Here is a 22,680-nt window from a genome sequence, read left to right on the forward strand (position 1 = left end):
AAAGCAGAAGTGCAGCAAGGTTGATTTGCTGACTATAGTCCAAGTTCTCATTCCAAGAAATGGGAAAACCACACATGTATGTTTCCTGCACTCTGAAGTAAAATGACTTCAGTTTCAAGAAGCTATTTCAAAGATCGTTGTGGAAATCAGACATTCAGTCCTTCAGATGCATAACCACCAGACTTCTACTTGGGGAACAGCAACCCTTCCAGCTGCTAACCGAGTAGGCACAAGCAAACAAAATACTAATACAGTCTCCTCCTCTAATGAAACCAAATTCATCTGTAGGAACTAAGAACTTTAAAAATCTTGGTTTCAGCTTGGCTCTGTGAAGTTTTTTTGGTTCAATGAAGACACATCATAATCATGAACACAATTCAAACTTACAGACACAGCAAATGTGTAGATCCACATTAAGGTTTGTTGTTTGGTTGTCTGTTTTTCTTCCTTTCTTTCTGTTATCTAACTCCTAATCTTGTTTGCAAGGCTTTTTTTCTTTTTTAAATAATTGTAATCTAAGCTTCATTTATAACTACTCAGTCACTGGCAGTGAAACAATGAGACATTTTAATTATAACCCTTAACTTGGTCCCTGACCTAAAGTTAGCTAGCAACAGAATTGATTAAAGCCTAGATTAAAAAAAACACACAAAAACAAACAACCCCACAAACAAAGCACAGCAGAATTTGTACCTCACATTTCTAAGCAGCATTCTGCCCTGAAACAGTAAAGCAGCTACGTGTTAAAGTAGGTAGCTGGCACAAACAGTACAGCTAGACTTCAAGTGAGAATACACATAGACAAATACTGTCTATGTTGCTAATTCACAGAGCCATCACAACTGCTCTGCTAAGCATCCATCATCGTCTCACACAGAACAGCAGAAGCAGGATCAGTGACTTGGTGCTCAGCAGCAAACACCAGTTATTGAAGGGAGTACAAGAAATACCAATGAAATGAATGCTTAAAAACTGGAAAGGAGTTCAATTCTTAGAATGTTAATCAATTGATTTGTTGCCTTCAAAACTGGAAATGAAACAAAAGCAGGGGTAGTGGAATAATTTTTTTTTCTGTTACACAATTAGAGAATAAAAACGTTTTCATCCTCAGAAAGTCTCAAAAAACTCATGTATGTCCTACTTAGCTGTAGGTCCCCATGGCACTGTCTTATGAGAGGTTATTTAGATTTGTATAGCTTCTAAACCTCCAACACTGGATTGCATGTTTTATCCATAGTGATTGGCTCAGTCAGTGAAGAACAGAAGGACTGTCCTAACAGAGGGCAAATTTCTTTTATTTTTTCCCCCTCTATGTCCTTAAAACCAAGCTCTACTGAGAATAGCAAAGATACCTGCTTTTCTCCTCCCAAAAAAGGAACAAAAAGATTAAGTAGCCAAACTCCTTCCACTGTCTTCCTATTCTGGTTGCCATTCCAGAAGCCTAGTTAAAATTCCCTCTGCAAAAGTTCCTTTTTCAAAGATTATCAAAACACTTCTAATCTAAGGTTACCCAATAAAAGCTGCACTGCCATCTATAGAGAAAAATCAGGAAAAGCATTTAATATTTGCTGATACTATGGATGATACAGCTTAAAAGACTAACAATACAACAGCGAGATGGAAATTACGAATGTGAATTTTGCACTAAACACTACCAATCACCATCTAATTACCTGAATTGTTATTCAGTTACATTGCTTCTACTCACCCCAGTCTGATGCCACAGAAACTCCAGAACCAACTATCTGCTTTGGAGATTTCCCTGGAAATAGTCATTCCAAGGGGCAGTCAGGCCCCTATTAGCTCAAGCACTCAGAATTCTTAAATCTGACTCATGTAAATTAGATTTAGACAAACAGATATTAACTGCTTTTACCCTCACCACACTAGAGGATAGAAACCACATAATTTGATCACGTATCTCCCAGCAATCAAAACATGTGATGTGCTGACTAATCGCAATAATTATTCTCAACGCCTTCAGTTCTATTTTTTTTTAACCTGTCTTTATACTCATTGCCTGCAGAGGAAAGGAAAAACATGGAACAAAAGCTTACATTAACCTACCCAAGAACATAATTCTTTAGAAGTAGTGAAAAAACTATCAGAAATTCTTCTGCATCTTCTGATTAAAAATGATCAGTGTTTCATTTTTAGGCTAAAGAAATCAAATATATTGTGCTTTCTAACAAAACCAACAAACACGAGGGAACAGAAACCCAACAAAAAACCCAAACACCACGAAAAAGCAATTCAACTAACGGTTCAGAGCTACGATCCCCCCTCAAAAACCAAGCTGACTGAAAATACATTTCTGCCTTGTAAAAATAAAAGATGTATTATTGATGTTTCTCTCATTTAAGATAAAAATTCACAGTACAGTAAGCACTGTAATTCTGGAACAGCACTAACAGAATAAAAGTCAAAATGGGTGGAAAAAACCACATGACTTCGTATATTCAACAACCTTACAACCTCCTCCTTTCTCCACTTCCTCAGAATCTAGTAAGTTCATTCTTCCATTCTTAATGCCTCTCTAAAAGCTATTTCCTTTCAATAACGGAAGAAATAAACCAAAATAGTGAACAAAAATATCAAAAGCTTCTAATGTACTTCTGCTCCACAAGGCTTGCAACAGCTTCTGTCAATCAGAACATTGACTGACTATCAATTCATACACATGTATCAATTAATGCATAGAGGTCACATGTATCAAACACCTAGATACACAGTCCAAAAGCATGGGAAAGTAGTGTCTTTCATTTGTTTCATAAATTACACTGTATGTATCAAAAATATCTATATTAAAAAAATCCCTTTTTTCCTGGCATGTGCATGCATGTGTCCAGGGAAAAGGGCGTTTGTTGTTCAGTGGCCTACATTAAACTCTTTTGTCCCCTATAAACATGAATAAATCTACAAAGCTCATACTGAAAAAGCGTCAAAAACGCTTTTCCAAGCTGGCCACAAATACCATGAAAAGTTAATAATCATTTCTAAACTCAAGTACTACATCCCAACATCCTAATTTAAGACATAAAGCAAACAACACCCCAAGCAGCTGAAAATACATCAGGAATTTGTATATAGTTACACATAAAAACTTAATTATACAGCTGTGCCCAATTTTCAGGGGAAACCTCTGCTGTTCTGCTCTTGTGCTACAGTGGACAACCCTACTAAAATTACAAATCAAAGTTTGAATAGGTGCCACAAACCCCGTCCAAGTCCAAAACTAGTACCTACATCACTAAATTAGCAGGGGTGATACAGTATTTAATACATTTGAAACATGTAAAGCATAACACATTGATTATACCAAACGCTTTTTATTACAAGTTCTGACTGCTAGTACCATATTAATAAAATCTGAGCTGCTTAATTCAGAAGAGTGTTCGGATAAATGAATACGAAGAGGGAAAACGGATGAAGGACAGACAGACAGCATTTTCCTCCAGTCCACTGAAATGCCAAGGCTGGCTCCCTGACCTCAGCTGGAGGGTCACAGCACTGCAACATCTCTCCAGCCATTCTTTAGATCAAATGATGTTTCTTGCAGATCAGTCGTAAGCTCAGCAATAAGAACAAGGTTGTTATGTATCTTGTGTATCACATTTGAGACATACAAAAATCCTGCCACAGTGAGCCACAGTCAGGTATCCACCTAAAGATTCCATGCTTGAACAAACCGAGAAATTAAAATAAACTTCAGTTCGAAAGGGTCCTATATATATACAATATAGAAACAAGATGGCTGAAGCTGAACTTGGCAAGCGACACAAAAAATAATAAGCAGGGCTTCTACAGGTATGTCAGACAGAAAAGGAAGGTCAAAGAAAGCGTACACACACCCGCCCCGATGAGCAACCCTGGCAAACTGGTGACAACGGACCAGGACAAGGCCGAGGTAGCCAAGAACTTTTTTGCCTCAGTCTTCACTAGCAGCCTCTCTTCCCACACCTCTCCAGTGGATGGGCTCCATGACAGGGACTGGGGGAGCAAAGTCCCTCCCACTGCAAGAGAAGATCAGGTTCGTGACCACCTGAGGAACCTGAACATACGGAAGTCTATGGGGCCTGACAAGATGTGTCCCAGAGTCCTGAGGGAATTGGCTGATGTAGTTACCAAGCCAGTCTCCACAATATTTGAGAAGTCATGGCAGTCAGGGGAAGTCCCTGGTGACTGGAAAAAGGGAAACATTGCACCCATTTTTAAAAAGAGGTAGATGAGGACCGTGGGTACTACTGACCTGTCAGTCTCACCTCTGTGCCTGGGAAGATCATGGAACAGAAGCTTGCCTAGGAGCTATGTTAAGGCACATGAAAGACAGAGAGGTGATTCGAGACAGCCAGCATGACTTCACCAAGGGCAAGTCCTGCCTGACCAACCAAGTGGTGGCCTTCTATGATGGACTGACTACATCAATGAACAATGGAAGAGCTACAGATGTCATCTGTCTGGACTTCTGTGAGGCCTTTAACACGGTCCCCCACAACATCCTTCTCTGTAAATTGGAGAGAGATGGATTTGATGGGTGGACTGTTCAGTGGATGAGGAATTAGTTGGATGGTCACATCCAGAAGGTAGTGGTCAATGGCTCAATATCCAGATGGAGACTGGTGACAAGTGGTGTTCCTCAGGGGTCCGTATGGGGACCAGCACTGTTTCATATCTTCATCAATGACCTAGACAGCAGGATCAAGTGCACCCTCAGCAAGTTTGCAGATGACACCAGGCTGAGTGGTGTGGTTGAAACACCTGAGGGACGGGATGCCATCCAGAGGGACCCGGACAAGCTAGAGAAGTGAGCCTGCATGAACATCATGAGGTTCAATAAGGCCAAGTGCAGGGTCCTGAATCTGGGTTAGGGCAACCCCTGGTATCAATGCAGCCTGGGGGATGAAGGGATTGAGCACAGCCCTGCCAAGAAGGACTCGGGGGTACTGGTGGATGAAAAGCTGGACATGACCAAGCGATGTGTGCTTGCAGCCCAGAAAGCCAACCGTATCCTGGGCTGCATTCAAAGCAGTGTGGCCAGCAGGTCAAGGGAGGGGATTCTGCCCCTCTCCTCCGCTCTGGTGAGACCCCACTGGGAGTCCTGCATCCAGCTCTGGAGCCCTCAGCACAGGAAAGACATGGACTTGTTTGAGCAGGTCCAGAGGAGGCCACAAAAATGATCAGAGGGCTGGAACACCTCTCCTGTGAGGAAAGGCTGAAAGAGTTGGGGCTGTTCAGCCTAGAGAAGAGTCCAGGAGACCTTACTGCACCCTTTCAGTGCTTAAACGGGGTTTATAAGAAAGATAGGGACAAACTTTTTAGCAGGACCTGTTGCAATACGACATGAGGTAATGGTTTTAAACTAAAAGAGGGTAGATTAAGACTTGATATAAGGACAAAATTTTTGCGATGAGGGTGGTGAAACACTGGCATAGGTTGCCCAGAGAGGTGGTAGATGTCCCATCCCTGGGAACATTGCAGGTCAGGCTGGACAGGGCTCTCAGCAACCTGATCCAGTTGAAGAGGGCCCTGCTCACTGCAGGTGTGTCCGACTAGATGACCTTTAAAGGTCCCTTCCCACCCAAACCATTCAATGAAGAAGTCAGATAGACAATAGCTATTTTCTTGCTCTTTCACTCCTAGGTTTAGAGATTGGTAGGAGATATTTAACCTATCATTTGCAGAAATTGATTCCTTTATTCTTTGTGAGCACTACCATGAGACTGCATAAGGAAGGATATGTTCCATCCTGACTTGAGAAAAAGGAAGAAAAAATGTATGTAATCAGGCTAATCAAAGTCACCTGTCCAGAAACACGAGTTCCTAAACAAGAACTTTCAAAAAACTGTCAGCTACAGAGGAAAGAGGAAACAATTATCAAGTAAAAAAAATATACTAATTGTGCTTTTAAAATATACTTACTAGGCAATAAACTCAAAACACTACAATTAGGCAAGTTATGCATATAAATACATACTATGCTGTTCATTTCTGAAGATTCATAACTTCCACATGGATGGACACTTCCAATAGGTTCCAGTCCTTCTTCATCCCACATGTACGTGCCATCAGAGCTGTCAGATGGAGAAAGCTCAAAAGAGGACCCAGCTCTGTAATTCATCTCTGGAGAAGTGACATTCTCGGCAGTATGCTTTGTGCTTTCACTGTTGTCATCCACTGCTTAAAGAAAACAGGAACAGTCAAGATTTCAAAAACAATCCAGTATGGCAAATATAAAAATTAAGGTGTGTATTATTGGTGCATTAAACTTTTATTAAACAGTACTGTAACAGAAATACCTGAAAGCATTCTACAGTATTGTTCACTCATCCTAGAGGGGAAAAAAGCTCAAGCTGGTTTGGAAACTACAACCGGGTATCCTTCCAACCTACACATTTGTTAGCCTTTTACACTGCACTAATTCACTCATCATGAAAGCTACTTTCTAGGATTCTGTATCTTTTTAACATATCAGAAGGTGGATCCTTTGGATGTGATCTTTCAGCTATAAATTCTCTCATAACAAGCATGTACTTTAAGAAGCCCATTAGAGACTTGAAAACATGGCTTATAAAAAACATCTCCTGTGTCTTCAACTATTTTTTAAAGAATTAATATAGCACACCTCTGGAAAAAAAACAACACAAAAAACAGTGACATTCATATTTATAATTTAACTGATTTAACTGGACGCCCTGCATTTATTTCCACTACTTCGGAGTGGTTACAGCTGTTCTCTGCCTACAGAAGCAGGTGGGAGGGGGCACAGGGAAAGAGAATTTCTTAAAAGATCACCAGTCCAGAAAAATGAATGGCAAGGCAAGGATATGAGGAATCCCACAACCCTACCACAAGCATGGTTAAAGGAGGTATCATTCATTCTTATCCTGAAGAAAAAGAGCTTTTCAAATTCATGCCTGGGAAAGACAACTATCATGAAGAAAAAGCACTGTAAGAAAACAAACTGGCTAGCATAGAGCCAAGTTCCATTTTGAAACAATTCACAAGCAATGGGTAATTATGTAAAACAAACTAATTACAGTTACAGAATCTTGATTTAGTACCTAAAATTTCAAACAGAACATATCAAAGTATTTACCAGACACATTTATATCAAGCCAGTCATCAGCATTACAGCAAGATCCTCCACTTTCCTTGAGAGAAGTGAATGGCTCGATGGACTTTATGCTCCCATGCTCTAACTCTTGAAGGCAGCTCTCCTTTTGCTGTATTTGTATAGTTCTGTTTGGGACTTCTATGTCTATGAAATCATCACTGAAGTCTTCACTCAAATCGTTTTTTTCAGAGGATGACAAAGAAGATATCGATATTTCATCTCCATCATCGCTCATGCACATGACTTTTGACCCTATACTTTCATGCAGGCCCTCATCAGATTCTGTTCTTTGAGCGCTGCTCTCTATAATACTGTTTTTCTCAATTGCTCTATTAATATTTGTTGAAATTTGAGAGCTCTCTACAATGCACGTGTCAGAAGTCGTACTTTTGCTGCCATCCACAACAATATTTCCAGCAAATCGCTGCCTGGTAGGCTTCAGCAGAGAAGGCCGACTTAATCTGTATCCAAACGAAGGTGCTGACCCAGACCCGTTTGACAGTGCGGGCTTCTTTGAACAAGGAGTCGACATACTAGAGTAGGGCCTGCCAAATCCATACTTCATCGGTTCATTGCCATTTGGTACATCCAACTGACATGCATTTCTTGACAACAAAGTCGACCTCTGAGATGTCCTGGCAGCTAGATTTTGACTATGATAAGGCCTTGTAAGATCCACAGCTTTATTAAAGGAATGTGACCTGGTTAAAGATGCAGTGGGAAGGAAAGAATTCTGAATGGAATGTGAAAAACTTTGTGATCTTACCATTTTTTCACAGGAAAAAGCCTTGCTACCGTCTGCAGATTGCGCCAGGCTTTCTCCTGAACTTGTCCTTGTAGCACTGGAATTAGCTCTAGGTCTCTGCAAACCTACCACCGGCCTATTTCCATAAAATCCATTTAAATGTGATTTTGGAGCACTGAGCCCAGAATATGAGGTCGTTCCTGACAGGGTACCTTTGGCGAATTTTGCTGAACTAGAGAGTCCAGGCAAAGACTTTGGGTTTAATTCCTCAGTAGAAGATACAAACATATTGGTTTGCTTCGCTGCTTTTGATGCAACCGAAACACTACTTTTTAAACCCACCCTGAGCACATCATTACCCAATGCTCCTTGAGATTGAGAATACTTTTCAGAATCGATTAGTTTTTCATTACAGTTATGTTTAGAGTTGGTCTCTCTCCCATTTTGACCATGAAGTTGATATTTATTTGATTTTTTCCAGTTGAAAGAAAAGGAAGACATGTGAGCAGTGCCATTGTGCTTGCCAAAATTTTTGCCACCATTATTTCCTGCTAAACCAACAGCCGCCCCATTTGGCACAGGTTGCAAGACACTTCCTAAAGTTTTCGTTCCGTATTTCGGTAGCCTGGAAACCAAGGATGTCCTGATTTGATTTTTTTCTTCCATGAGCTATTGGGTACATTTGTCCTTATAGGGTGCTTGAATCTAAAGATAAGAAAGAATATATTAGATCTGAATCAACCACACACTAATCAACACAATTTTATATACTTTGCATCTATGTTTACTACATTCCCGTGCCTAACTATACCATGATAAGACAAAGTAACTCACACAAATTTTATGAACTGCAGAGAAACACCAGTCACCAGCAGTTATTTGGCAGAAATGTGTTATTCAGGGCATATTTCCCTCCCCCAAATTCTGTTCCCCAGATAAACTGCCTTTTTTTGTTTCTCCTTCCTTTTGAGATCTGTAAAATAAGCTTAAAAAAGGGTTGGATTTTCTTTCCATTTACCTATTTTGAAGAAACTGAATTATTTAACTGTTTTACAATTATTAAACCCACACACTGAACACAGCACAAACCTGTGGTCAGCACTGTAAAACTGCAAAAACTATAACCTAAAATCTGACTAAAAAACTAATTTTTTGATAAAAGGTCAGGGGTAGTAACCGAATTCAAAATTTTACTTCTGTGCAGTGATACATGAACACATAACCCTAGCTACAAAGATATGAGATAAAAAGGTAATTAAAGCATTCATGCATTCCCTTATATCTTGATTTTCTGTCCCAGTCACCTGATTTGCAGTACAGGAGACTCCACTACAGTCTTTCTAAAGATTTATTGTATCTGAATTTTAGTTATGTCATTTTGGTCTACTATATATCACACTTCTTTTATAAAGCCATATTTGCTTTACAGACCTATCTGCCTCATGACTTTTTGCCTTAAGAATTCCGATCTCCTTGCTTTGATACATTGCTTTGTGTCTTCCACACCTTCATCCTACTATTTGGACAATTATGTCTGTATCACCCGTCTGTGCAGCATCTACTCTGTTTTTTTCCTGGCTGTACAATATGAACAACTTGTCTACACGCTATTATTAAAGACCTGCAGTTCAGACAATAAGGCCTTGAGAAATCTCCAATATTCAATGCTGCATCTTAAGACAAGGTTTAGTCTAGTGTTAAATTCTGTATTTGCAGGACCAGGTTTCTTTTTTTTTCCAAGACAGTCGTAAAAGGCTATCTTGCTTTTGCTAGCCTGGATTTTTTTATGTTTTCGTCAGTTCCACCTGCTGGTCTTACAATGGTGTCAAGACACAGAATTTCAGTCATTCACATATGTTATTCCCTGAAACTATTATCCGTGTTCCTCTTTTCAGACCTATACACAGCTGGCAGGACTGAAAAAACCCATGAAAATTTTTAAACCATGGCAATCACAACAAGAATGAACACACAGCAAGTAAACATATACTTTTTCAAGGTGCAGGAAATATCTTGGATAACCACAGCAAGCATTAGCTGAAAGTGAGTCACTCCCCAAGCTGCAAAACCTCACTAAGAAACACTTAAGATAAAATCAAAGTTGCATTAAATTTATGCAAACTGAAGTACCCTTAGGATTTTGTAAATGAATAGGATGCCCCAGAGCTGTACTTCTGGAAGTAGATCTACATTAAAAGATACAAAGAGAAAGATACTCAGAGACATGGCTTTTAGGGCTACCTAACCTAGTGAAAATACCAGAATCCACATCCTACAATTGGTAGAGCGCATTTCTGTTTAGAAACACACAAATCCAGAGTTTTCAAATACTAAGTGAACTCTTGCACACTGGAGACATAACCTTCACCTAGGCATACAAAGAAGCACACAAGTATTTCCCCTTGGCAACAGCAAAACATTTAATTCATTATGCATAATATGTGCCTGTATGTGGATTTAGGTGTCTATTACTAGACATTCTCAAAAACACTATGACCAACCTCACCTGTTAGGAAAAGCACTCACGGCCTATCGTTCATGTATCTGTATCCATAAAAAAGAAACTTGCCTACACTATACCTGTATACCTTGCAAATGAAAAAATCACTGTGCATTAATATCAAATGTCAACCTCAAATATACTTACTTCATGTCAAATATAAATAGTAAAGGCAATAAAGTACACCTTTTTTTTTAAATAACTCCATGAATAAAACATGGCCTGTAACATCATGATGCATTCAGTGACAGCAAGCATCACACTACCCATGCACCAAAAGATATCCCAACTAACAAAAAGGCTCAAGTCTTGTAATTAAATTTTCCAAATTAAAACAGTTAAATAAGAAAGCTGCTAATTTAACTTTCATGCTTTATGGATAATTCCCTTTTCACATCTGTCTACCATCTCTTAGGTGACTAAAAAATTTAAATGAGGTCATTTAATGACATTAATCCTCCACCAAGTGCTGCAAATTAAACTTGAAAAGACCACCTTTCAGTTCTCTAGGAAGGGTGCTTGCTCATTTACCCTTAATGAGGGAAAGGCAAAATAACATCTTTAAGAAAACTCTGATTGCTTAAAGCACTTCAGATAATTAAATTATAAGATTGCCTACAATCAACATTTGCCTCTGTTTTGTTAACTACATAACTGTAACTACTGTGTTACCTTTTCAATTTTAGGTTGCATTTGGTTGAAACATAATGCCATCAAAAAAAGCCAGCTTACCAGCATCACATTTGGCAGATGTTACTTTTCCCAGAAAATGGAAAATCTTCTCATGAACATCCTTAATCTTGACATATATTTACTACTGGAAATAATGCTACCCTAAAATTGAAATTCCCTTATCAAGAAGCATAGTACCTGCAAGTTATAGTATGATTTCTGCATCCCATGAAACTCCTATTCAATAGTTTAAGTCATATTCTTCTGTATTGGAAAGAAATTATAAGTATTTTTAGACTTCTGCAATCTTTAGATTTTTTAAAACAGACATTTGGGCAAAGTAGCCTTACATGCTTTGCCTTGGGAAATACATTATCTGGTGCACACAAGCCTAATCGGGAATTAAACTAATTATAAAGAGCCTAGTCTTACATAATGATCCAGGGAAAAGGAATTAAAACTTACAAACCCTCTCTGAAGTATAATCTGAATTAACTGAAAAGCTGCTACATCCTTACCTTCAAGGATACTCAAGATCCTGGTGATAAGCAAAAGGATATTCATCCTCACTCTCCTTTGTGCTTTCTGTATTGGATTATTTACACGGAGACAAGATCCTCCAACTCAACTAGCAACCACAACATTCACTTTTACTTCATTCACAGTCTGTTTCAGCAACAGCAGGAAGACACTTGCCTATAAACTAGCCTCTCAGCAAAGTTTGGTTTTGCACCTGAGACACCACCTTATGCCTTGTGGATGATTATTATAGCAGAGGACAGCTTAAGGTTCATACACTGCAATGTCTGGGCACCTTTAAAATACTGTGATCCCTATGATCCATGCCATCAGAGAGCTACTAGCATTTTCAAGTTACAGACAGCTTACTCTGAGTAGGACCAAACTCCCCTCCTACTATCATCCCAGTGTGGAATAAACAGCTGCCAGATGAAACATGTCCAGCAGACCAGAGCAATTCTGCTGAGCTACTGCTACACCAGCAGTTTCAGATGTATGTTTCATTCTTCTTCTCAACTTTAAGACCACCAAAATAAGAAATAGAAATACTGAGTAGCTAACTTAAGATGCTTTTCTTAGAGCAACTTGCTTCGCAGTGTGAAGAATTTTTTTCTTGAGGCAGAGATAAACATAAGTTTCTGTTACAGGATTGTGCTGAAAAATGAAAGTACTCAACACCTCCTTGCTGCTTCTGGATAACAAAAATGGTACTTTCCTGTAGGTCTGTAACAAGCTGGCAGCCACAGCAGTACACAACATTATGTCCATCAGTGTTCATACATCTGCAAACACCAATTATTAATCAGGCAATTTTATTAGTATTTGGTGTGGGCAGACTGACAGAACAACTGCTATGAAGCTCTATGAACAAAGGAATTATTCATATTTCTGCCATCACGTGCTGGATGTCACTGAAGCCAATGAAGTTTAATGACCAGGTTTGCCAAGCCAGACCTTGTACTCCTATTCCACAGAAGCCCTACGAATTAAGATAGCATCTAATTCTACTTGTTTGGCTCAGTGACAAGTGATCTGAAGCAGCAGGTTACCAACATTCATGTACATTTATCTTGCCAACTCTACGGTGCTAAAACCTCTAGGGACGTTCTTTCTTTCTCCTAGAAAACAAAAGCAAGTTTCTAGTATACAAACAGCATGGACAGGAAGGTGAGAACATTCCTTCTATAGTAACTTAAATTCTCTCCTCTAGTGAAAAGCTTACTCAGCCACAGCATTACACGAGGGCAGAGAAAGAGCTGTTAACTGCTGCCCGAGCAGTACAGAAGAGGAGTGAGGCATACCCTTGGGAACCGAAGGGCAAACAGCAGACAACGAATGGATGGCTTGAGGCAGGCACAATCTACTGCCTTAAGAAACAATTATATTCTGTTTGCTGCACCACATTTCTCACAGGAGAGCCCTGTGGAAACCTGAGACACAAGACCAGCTCTTCAAGGTGCTACAGATATGCTTCAAGTCAGCGGCTCCTAATTTCCCACCAATTCTCACTGTAACTAAGATGCCCTCCACACAAAACACAAAAGATACAAACCTGCCAACTTGAGAAAGACTGTAGTTTACTTCTGGATACCATCTGCTGAATCTCACTCAATATACAACATGGCCTTTGAGAATGTAAGTGCATGTGTACTTCACCTCTGTCCACTGTGCGTGGCTTATAAAAACAACCTCTGTACACCTCTGGATTTTAGCACCACAGCTTCTATTTACTTATTTTACTACTCAGGACTCACAGAATGCAGATCTTTTTACCACTGATATGTGGTGAAACTGAAGCATAACTTAAGAACTATTTTTCTTTAATTAGAAATGCATTAGGGCAGTTATGTGAAAATATCTTATTTCCACCACCGTAGGGAAGTGCTGGATGACGTAAGTGAAAAAAAAGGCTTCTTTAGCAAGTACTTAGAAACACTGCATGATGGGTAGCATGGTTGCAAGTCACTTTCCAGCTTGAAGAGGACCATGGGAGCTGAACAGAATGAAAGAAACCGGCTGGAGATCTAGCCAGCAAATACCTGCTCTGAGCAGGACAAGCCCTGAGGAATTAAAGACAATCAATGCTGAGGAAATCGTGCATGTTGTATGAATTAAACTGAATCAGAACACAGCTAGAAATTCTGATGGCTTCAAAGCTGAACTTCTGAGTATTTACAACTGTCCCATCCTCTTTTGTGCTGTTTACCCTGCACAAACTGGCTCCAGCTCAATCAAAAAAGCCTTCTCTCAACTCCAAGATCCAATAAGGTTTATCAGGTCTGCAGTAAAATTATCCAAGCTTTCCTTCCTTTTGTCTTCAGTCTCCCCAAAACATTGCTGTTCTTGAATCAATTTGCTATGTTTCACGCAGGCACCCGTGAATTTTAGTGTCTCCCTTTACTATATCCGAACAGCACAGCTATTAGTGCTAGCATCCCTGACAGTCTGCCTTTTGAAGGTACCACGGTCGTAAGGTAAGGCAGAGAAATTCCAAGACATTTGCTGCTTGTTGTTTTGTTTCTCTGAAATAATTACGTTGTTCTGTGTTCAAATTTGTGAGATTCTGTTCCCAGATCTCAGAGAGCTCAGAGGCAAGTCCTTTTCTTCTCTTCCTCCCTCAAACTTAGGTATGTCGATGTTCTACCCACTTGTAAAGTTTGATCTATCAAACACCAAGCAAACCAGTTATCCAAGCTGCTGTTGTGCTGAATTTTATTTACTGCTGGTCAGAACACACTCGGTCAAGGAATACAAATAGAGCATGATAATGAATAGAGCTAAAGGGAGGAAAGAACAAGAAAGACATCCTGAAGAGACTGAGGCTTCCATATTTGTAACATTGAATAGTATCTTCAGTTAATACAGCAAGAAGATACAACCTTCCTTGCAATCTTTAAAAGCATTGTAGTTATTCATCAGAATACAGTTTCTTAATGCTTTGTAAGGCTAGAGGACACAAGCACTTACTGGAGAAAAAGAAACAGGGAAAAGCAGCTCTATTTTATAGAAGAAAGCTACCAGAATACTTTCAGAACCAAAAATTCCATTCACATCCCTCAGGGCCACACTCTCAATTCACTCTGCCATTAATGCTATTTACATTGAACATCAGGCACCTCAAGGGAGAAAAAAAAAAAGGGATAAATACTATCTGCCCAGAAATGTATGCTTTGTAATAGTTTGCCCCCTTGTACTTTGTATACTAGTAAAATAGAGACTATGCACTTTAACCCTCAAATTTTTACATCAAACCTTACCAAAAGGTTGAAACAAAACAGAATATGAGATACCATAAAATCCTTAAGAATTTATTGAAACAAAGTCACACCAATTTAAATTAAAAGTAAGACCTTGGCTAAGGTTTCTTAATTAGGTACATTTGTCCCGATTTTTGGCATTCTTACAACATGACTAATGAGGCAGAGTGCAGTCAAAGTCCAGATGCTTAGTCAGCTGCAGCCAAGGAGGAGCTTCAGGACACAGAAGACAGAAGATACTTGGGGGTAGGGATATAGTACTGCCAATGAAAGAGACTATCAGGGCTTGCAAAAGGAAAAAATAGACTTGAAATAGTGCACTCTTAAATGTTAATACAGGTTATCATAATTGATTCATAAATGAGATGTGAAATGCAATGACAGTTATTCTTTTCTGCATTAGTGCCGACAGCCTAACTGTTGTCAGTGAGTTAGCAAGTGGAATAAAGCATTGCAGAGGCACAACTCCTTCCCTGAAGCTTCCAATCATCCGATGCGTCCTCTTGGGAAAAGTCATCAAGCAGAGACAAAACATAGGTCTGTTCTGACTTTGTCAAAATCCTGGAAAATGCCTTTAGTAAGAACTAAAGGTGGCTCAGACACTGATGGACATTGGGCTTTCCTTAAGTTTGCTTTTCTGTACTCTTTCAATCACTCATCCAAATGCAGCAATCGTACCTTGTTCAGTCTGAACTAGCAATGTCAGCTCTGTGCCTGCAGATATAAGCACCACGCACTCTCTGCATAACCAACTCTTACAAGACCCAGAATATAGTGAGGCTTTCACTGGAAATCCAGAGATCACAAGGTGCAGCTGATAAAAAGGCTACATTGAGTGTGCAGACCCCAAGAACAGCTTTCAAAGCACTGTAAGAGGTGGATGGGATACACTGTAATAAATCAGAAGCAGAAACAATTGACATAATGATGACTGATATACCTAGCTCCAATGCAGAAACACCCCTGCTAAAAGGAATTCAATTATGTGGATTACTTCATTTGTTATGTCACAGGAGGAACAGCCTTCTGTGAACAGAACAAATTCAACACATTGAACCTTCATGAGTGAGTCATGTAGACCAAGCTTCTTCAGCAGGGTGGCTTAACAGCTCTTAAAAGTGCAAACTCTGCATTGTTCTCAAAATCTCTGCTGGTGAAGAGATACAAACAACCTTTATTTGTGTCAATTTTTTGATGACATCATTCAGTTTAAATTGTTACCGAATTTCCAAAGATAATAAACAGAAAGGGGAAAATCAAACTAGGAAGACTTAGGCTATCTGTCTGCCTTAGAGATCTAATGCTATGCAACCTAAAGACAAAGTCATACGGCTACAGAGAAAGAAGCACTAAGCTGTCGTATTACTCAATTATTATTCCCCCCAAGTACTGCGACTATACAGCAGATCTATATCTAGGTTACTCTCTTGTGCTGTCTTAACACTTGCTTGTATTTAGCAAGGTTTCTATCCCAGAAGATAATTCATGATTTTGTATATATGCGTGTACACACATGTTCAAAAAACTCTGATCATTCCCATTTGATATAGATAGCTGCTGTTCTGAAAAGTTTTAAAGCCGAGATCACTTTATCTCATGAAGGCAAATTAAATTTTAGCCTCCTTTTTCCCCCTCAGAACTATCTACCGTCACCAAATGATTCAAACACACCACTCCTGTCTCTACTACGAGAGACTTCACCATCGCTTCAGTAAAACTAAAGGGTCAGCTGCCAGTTACTGTTTTCTGCTCCTTTAGTAATGCATGCTACCTGGAGCAGGATTTTCTTGCTGATAAGAACAGGCAGGCTGGAGGCCAAGTGAAACTTTGAATACAACTGATTATAAATGGAAATACCCCTTTTTAGACTGCTACCTTGTCCATCCTACTCCTCTAGTTTTGTTTATGCGATGCATCTTCTCCATAAACGAACACTGAGCTGTCTTGAGCTAAAATCCTCTTGTGGTGGTACAAACAGTAATTGTTCAATATATTTTTGTATTGATTATATAATTAGTAATGACAGAAACAATAATACCCGTCTGAACTACTGCTGCACAGTCTTTCTATGTAGGGATCTTAAGATTAACAATTCCCATTAGTTTTAATCTGCAACGAGGCCATGCTTACCACCAATACACAAGATATTTTTTTTCCTCCCTCAGTCAGACATGCTCGTTATTTCCACTGCTGCCTGAATAAGAATTCTAGTTATAGGTTAAACTGAATGACAAGCAGAGATAATTGAAGGACACTGCACGTAATTCATAGATGCACCGGTACTGAGATATTCTCAGTAAGCCTGAAGAGGTCCACAGCTGATAACTGAGCAAGACTAGACAAGATGAGGCAGCACAAACACAGAAGAAAACAGTTCCGGGAATTTCTTTTCTACATATTGCCAATGCTATTTTAACACAGTTTAGTTCTTGTCAGAAGATCATGACCTTGAGACAAGAACATGTCAAACCACTGCTACAGATTTATTAAAAAAATTAATATTGCTAAATCAGTCACTGCTGGATTAAAAAAAAATAAACCACACCAAAAAAACCACACCCTAGAAAAAGGTCTGACAAAGAAAATTTTTAAAACTTCTCTCACGAAAGAGAGCAAGTGAACCCCAGACAAGCTTGAAATACTATATAAATCACAATATTTTTTCTGAGTTTGGATCACAGTGATTCTACTGTCCAGATTCAATTCTCCAGCTCAGCCATGCAGTTCTTCCAGCAGTCAATCTTAGTTTAAAGGCAATGAATAAAAAGCCACATTGTCTCCTGCTGGAACCTTAAAAAAATGCACAAGGAAAAGCATGAACAAGGCAAGCATAGAATGTGACTTCCTCAACCTTTAACTACTTTCAATTCATAGGCTTTCTTGAATTTGATGTAGTTTGTTCAGGAACCATCCACAGATCTCTCCTCCACTATCTTGTCCAACCTGCCCTTGACCCCCTAAACTTTCTTCCATCCGCAAATACCTTACACAAAGAGTTCCAGAGCCCTCCTAATAATTCTTTTAAAGGTTATTTCACTGCCTTGCACAGATTCTTGAGAAAAACTACTTGTAAACTCCCTATATGGCAAGAACTGACCACTGATTTCTGCTCTCACTACCAAACCTACAGGTTATATCAATCAGTTTGTTTCACTTTATGTGCTTTCAAGAAGATACTGGATTACTTGTATTCTTTGAAGTTCAATTTTTCAACCTCCACCCTTAACCAAAAATACTGCAGCCGTATACTGGCATATTATAACTTTCCGTTGAAACTTGCTTATTTTTGAACCACATCTTCAAAGTGCCACTTTCTTGCCACTGAATTTCATTTCACTAGTGCTGGACACTTACAGCTCCTGTCTATAATTTGATGGCTATAAATCAGTTCCCAATCTCAAAACCAAACTCTCTAAAAATATTCCAGTACCAAACAACTGCACAAGTTTGCCACAGCATAACAAACATCAATATGTTTTTAGCCACAGACTGGCAGTCTTCTCTACATATTTTAAAGTGTGTTTTGTATTTTCTTACTGATTTTCTGATAAATGAACAGTTGTATCTGAATGTATCTATTAAGGTCAGTTTTCCACAATGTAGAGGACAGACAGTTGTTATATCCCTCATATATCTGCAATGTAAAAAAAAAAAAAAAAAAAAAAAGGATTCTCACAGAAACTGACATGCATAACTTTTGTTACTAGTGACAGTTTGTCCACAGGATCAGCTTTACTCACAGTGGCTTACAGAACTACACAGTGACAGTCATCTCTGCTCACATTTTACTTGAATTTACAGGAAGCTGATATTTATCATTTGTTTAATCAAGATCTGAAATTTAGTCACGGTAAAGTGTTGCTTTTATAAACTATCTTTCAGAGAGCTTTCATGCCCAAAAGATTTACACAGAGAGGGATTACGAATTTTATTTTTTTTTAAACCCTGTTTACTGATGGACAAGGCTATGCAGGATGAAAGATTCTGCTCCTTTCCTCAAGTCTCCTGCTACTCACAGCAATAGCCTCGGCCTTGCCAAGTTCCCACCTATGCAAGTTTGCCTTGCTGAGATGAAGGTTAGTTAAAAGCCACAGCTTCCTCCAAATCATGAAAAATACTGATCAACAAGTCTAAGTAACAATTTCATCAGATAAGACCAGAAAAAAATGCATTTAAGTAAAATCATTTTTAACATGATTCACAAAAAACATGAGTTGAAGCATCACAAAAATTCACATTGTAGCGAGAACCTCTGTACCTATCTAGAAGAGACTCTTGAACCTCCAGCTCAAAGTACAGAGGACATTACAGGGTCAAGAGAACCCAGGATATTCCGTTCTCCCATGACATCCCGCTTAACTTGTGCTGTGTGTGTCACAAGCCATCTGGGCTAATTAGGCTAAAAGCATGGGAGTTCTTTTACTTCAGGGAATAAATTCAGGAATTGTTTGCAATTTAAGGGTTATTCCAGATCTACAGCTTGTTCAACCATCACATAAAAGTAAAACCTTATCAGCTATTTTCCTCTGGCTAAGAAGCGAGGACCTTGCAGTAAGAGCCTTGCCAATACTACCCATACTTCCGCTTCAATCAAAGGCATTAAAATGCACTCTGCAGAAGACTACCTCAACTCATCACAGACTAAGTGCTCATGAAAATCCCAATAATCCATGGTTAAAAAGCCATTTTACTCAGAACTCTGTGACATATGACCAGGGATAAGCAACCTCACCCTGAGAAGACTTTCTTGCTCTGCTTACTGTAGAATATTATCAGCAGAACTGCTCCAGCTAAATCCTCCCTTTAGGAGAGAGAACAGCTAGAGAGCAAAGTCCAGATCTCTGCAAATAGAGCTACTTTTGATCAAAGAGGAAACAATATTCTCAGAATGTCTTCCAAAATGCACCTCTCATCTGATCAAAGTTTAAGCGTGAGCTGGAGTACGTGTCCCAGAGGCGTGAAGAAATGCAAAGGTCTACACTGACTAGCTAAACTTCATCTTTGGAATAATTACTTTAATGCTGTTGGGATTTTATTTTAAAACACATGTGTTCAGGTATCCAGAGATTTACATAAGCTTTTTTTAGTGCTCCAGCTGAAACACAACAGAGGACTTTAAACCTAATTATTAAAAGTATCATTAGCATTTTGATCTTCTTAGTATCCCTGTTGGCAAAGAATTTAACCCTGCCTGGAAGCTTCTAATGAAGAAGACAGTGCTGCTGTTTACAGTTTCAAACAGTGGCTAAAAGAGAACACCACAACCACTGCTGCAACTGGCTACCTTTTATTCCTTCATCTCTCTTCCCTTTTCAGAGATCCGTACTTCCTAACAATTCCAGGCAAGTAATTTCATCTGAAGGCTGATGGCATGATGGCTTTTTATCCAGATAGCTGGTGCCAACACTTCTTTATAGCCGGCTTATTCCAAATAACCAATCTCTCTTGAAGGATGAATCAGGTCCAAAAGTAATAGGTTTTTACCCCAGTGTGCTTTTAGATGAACCGTTCCATTAAATAGGATTACTCATTAGTATAACAATACATTAAATGAGATAATTTCGTTAATTGAGATCATTAGTATTCATTTTTTCTATATTCATATATATTATCACTTCAGTTCAAAAACACAAGGTGTTATAGTGGTCAAAAATATCAAACAGAAATCTTCAAGGCCGGGAACATCTCCACTGTTTAAATAGCTTTACAATTAGTAGATAATACTCCGCAGTTTTTGAAGCCCGAACATTGACATTTCTATAACGAAGAGTACTAACTGCGAGCAAAGATTAAACTTTGACTTTAAAAACATTTTTTCTACTGCAAGTTGTATATTCGTTTAGATAGCCAGTTAACATTTAGGTGGCTGGCTATTATTAATGTTCCATTTGTTTAGCATTCACCTCTTCACCTTGGAGGAATTAAACTCAAAATGGGCCCACAGAATTTAGAGTCATGTAATCGTTACATATCTGAAAAAATATCTGCCAAACTTCATTCAGTATCACCAAAAAACATAAATATTTACTGCCTCACACTAACATGATGAAGACTTTTGTATTATCAGCTGCTCCAGAAGAGGCATTTTTAGAGTTTCATACACTTCTTAAAGTGGTTCTCATTTATAAGAACAAAACAAGACCTTACATCATTTTGCTTTTAATACCTCCGTAACGAAAAATTCTATTCTCCATCAAGGCCCACAAACACCAGGGTCAAGCCTGCTATGAACACGAAGCAGCAATCCTACAAGTTGATCCAATTACCCTGAAAACTGCTGAACATCTTTAGATGACGTACCAGATCTACAGCCCTTACCTTCACTCGTTGTCTGGCCTGGACACTCACGCTCTGCTACAGTATGAAGTTCCCACTCACTTTTGCTTTCTTTACCTGAAGATGAAGAGCTCGACTTCCTCCAACTCAAAGCTAAAGGCCAAAGCCGCCTACGCTTCATCCTGTGTCAACGCACATCTGACAGAACACGATGTTACAGCGGGCTCTGGATGATGACAGCAAAGTCTCAGCGTCACCAAAGCGAAATCACCGTAACGCACAGGACATTCCCTTGTCGTTACAGGCAAAATCTGACCAGATTACAGCTAAAGCAGATATCGCCACGTTTTTATTTTTTTCCCTAAACTGCGGTCTTCGAACAACCACACACTGGGTGTTTTCGCTTCTTCCTCTTCTCGCAGCTGCAAAGCGATCTCTGCCACCAGATCCTTCAGCAGCCGCTTCCAGCAGACCCGCAGGTACGCCTCGACCAACGGGGAGCTCAAACCCGCACAAATCGCCGCACAGCGGGAACCCACGGCGGAACCGCGCGCAGGGCCCGCCGCGCCAGGCCGCCTCCACCCCCCGGGCGCGGCGCAGCTGCCCGGCCCCGGACACCGCCGGCCCCGCCGCACGGGAGGGGGAGGCCGCACCTGTGGCACTGCGGGAGCCTCGCCTGACGGTCGGGCCGCCCCGAAGGCGAAGGCTGCGCCGGGCAGGGACGCGCATAGGGGGCTGCCCCGCCCGCCCGGCCCTCCCCAGCCTCCCGCGGCCTGCGCGGCGACCCCAGCCCCGGCGGGAGGGCGGCCGCCTCTCCCCCCCTCAGCCGGCAAGAGGACCCCCGGGAGCGCGGCCCACCGCCCTGGGAGAGCGGGGGGATGGCGGCATGGAGCGGCGCGGCACGTCGCTCCCCCCGCCCCGCACTCACCGCCAGGCCGGGCGCAGGCCGGCGCCGTCCCCTCCTCGGGCAGGGCCGCGCCGCTCTGCGCCCTCAGGTACCGCCACCGGCCCCGCCCCGACCCGCCCCGCCCGGCCAGGCCCGGCCCGGCCCGCGGTGGGAGGGGCGGCGCGCGCAGCCGCGCCGCGCATGCCCCGGCAGCGGCGCCCCCCGCCCCTCCGTGCCCCCTCGCCCCGCCCTGACGTCAGCGCGCGGGGGCCACCTTTCCCGCGGCTCCTCCCGCCGGGCCGGGAACGGGCCTTGGGGCCTTAGGGCCTTGAGGCCTGCGGGCCCGAGCCCCGGCGGTCAGCGGGGAGAGGGAAACCCGCGGGAGGCCGGGCTTCCCCGTGCCGGCGCTGGCGGAAGGAGTTGGGAGTTCCCTCGCGTGTGCTGCCTGTGCCGGGAGCGGGAAGGCCCTGACAGAACACCGGAGACTGCTGCCGGCCGCGGGAAGTCCCTTGCTGCGGGGGCGTGAGGCGCTTCGGCGGCGTCTCGCTGGCTCGGTGGTTGCACCCCAGTGCCTTCCCGAGCCACCCGCACGCTGGTGTGGGGGCTGTTTCCTCATCTCCCATGGTCTGGGATCTTCACGCGTGTGTTACCACCTCAGCGACTGTATTGCTGTGCTTCAGCTTCAGATTGTCAAAGTTTCATTTTCCTCGA

General features: G+C 41.1%; 1 protein-coding gene across 7 annotated transcripts in view; it reads right to left on the reverse strand.

The window, feature by feature from the left end:
• CCSER2 (coiled-coil serine rich protein 2) overlaps positions 1–22,120 on the reverse strand; it is a 75,098-nt gene extending 52,978 nt beyond the window's left edge. For 3 of the 7 annotated variants that reach the window (XM_075423040.1, XM_075423044.1, XM_075423043.1), the window contains exons 1-3: positions 22,012–22,120; positions 7,097–8,564; positions 5,975–6,174 (exon numbers count right to left, since the gene is read on the reverse strand). In XM_075423040.1, coding sequence (XP_075279155.1) covers positions 5,975–6,174; positions 7,097–8,525 — 1,629 coding nt within the window. In that variant the 5' untranslated portion in view covers positions 8,526–8,564; positions 22,012–22,120. Of the gene's footprint in view, positions 1–5,974; positions 6,178–7,096; positions 8,565–21,125; positions 21,310–22,011 lie in introns of all 7 variants that reach the window. The other 4 variants (XM_075423038.1, XM_075423042.1, XM_075423041.1 and 1 more) reach the window with 2 other exon arrangements.
• Between the last annotated feature and the right edge of the window lie 560 nt (positions 22,121–22,680).

The sequence above is a fragment of the Opisthocomus hoazin genome, chromosome 6 (genome assembly GCF_030867145.1).
Source record: "Opisthocomus hoazin isolate bOpiHoa1 chromosome 6, bOpiHoa1.hap1, whole genome shotgun sequence".
Classification (NCBI taxonomy): domain Eukaryota; kingdom Metazoa; phylum Chordata; class Aves; order Opisthocomiformes; family Opisthocomidae; genus Opisthocomus; species Opisthocomus hoazin.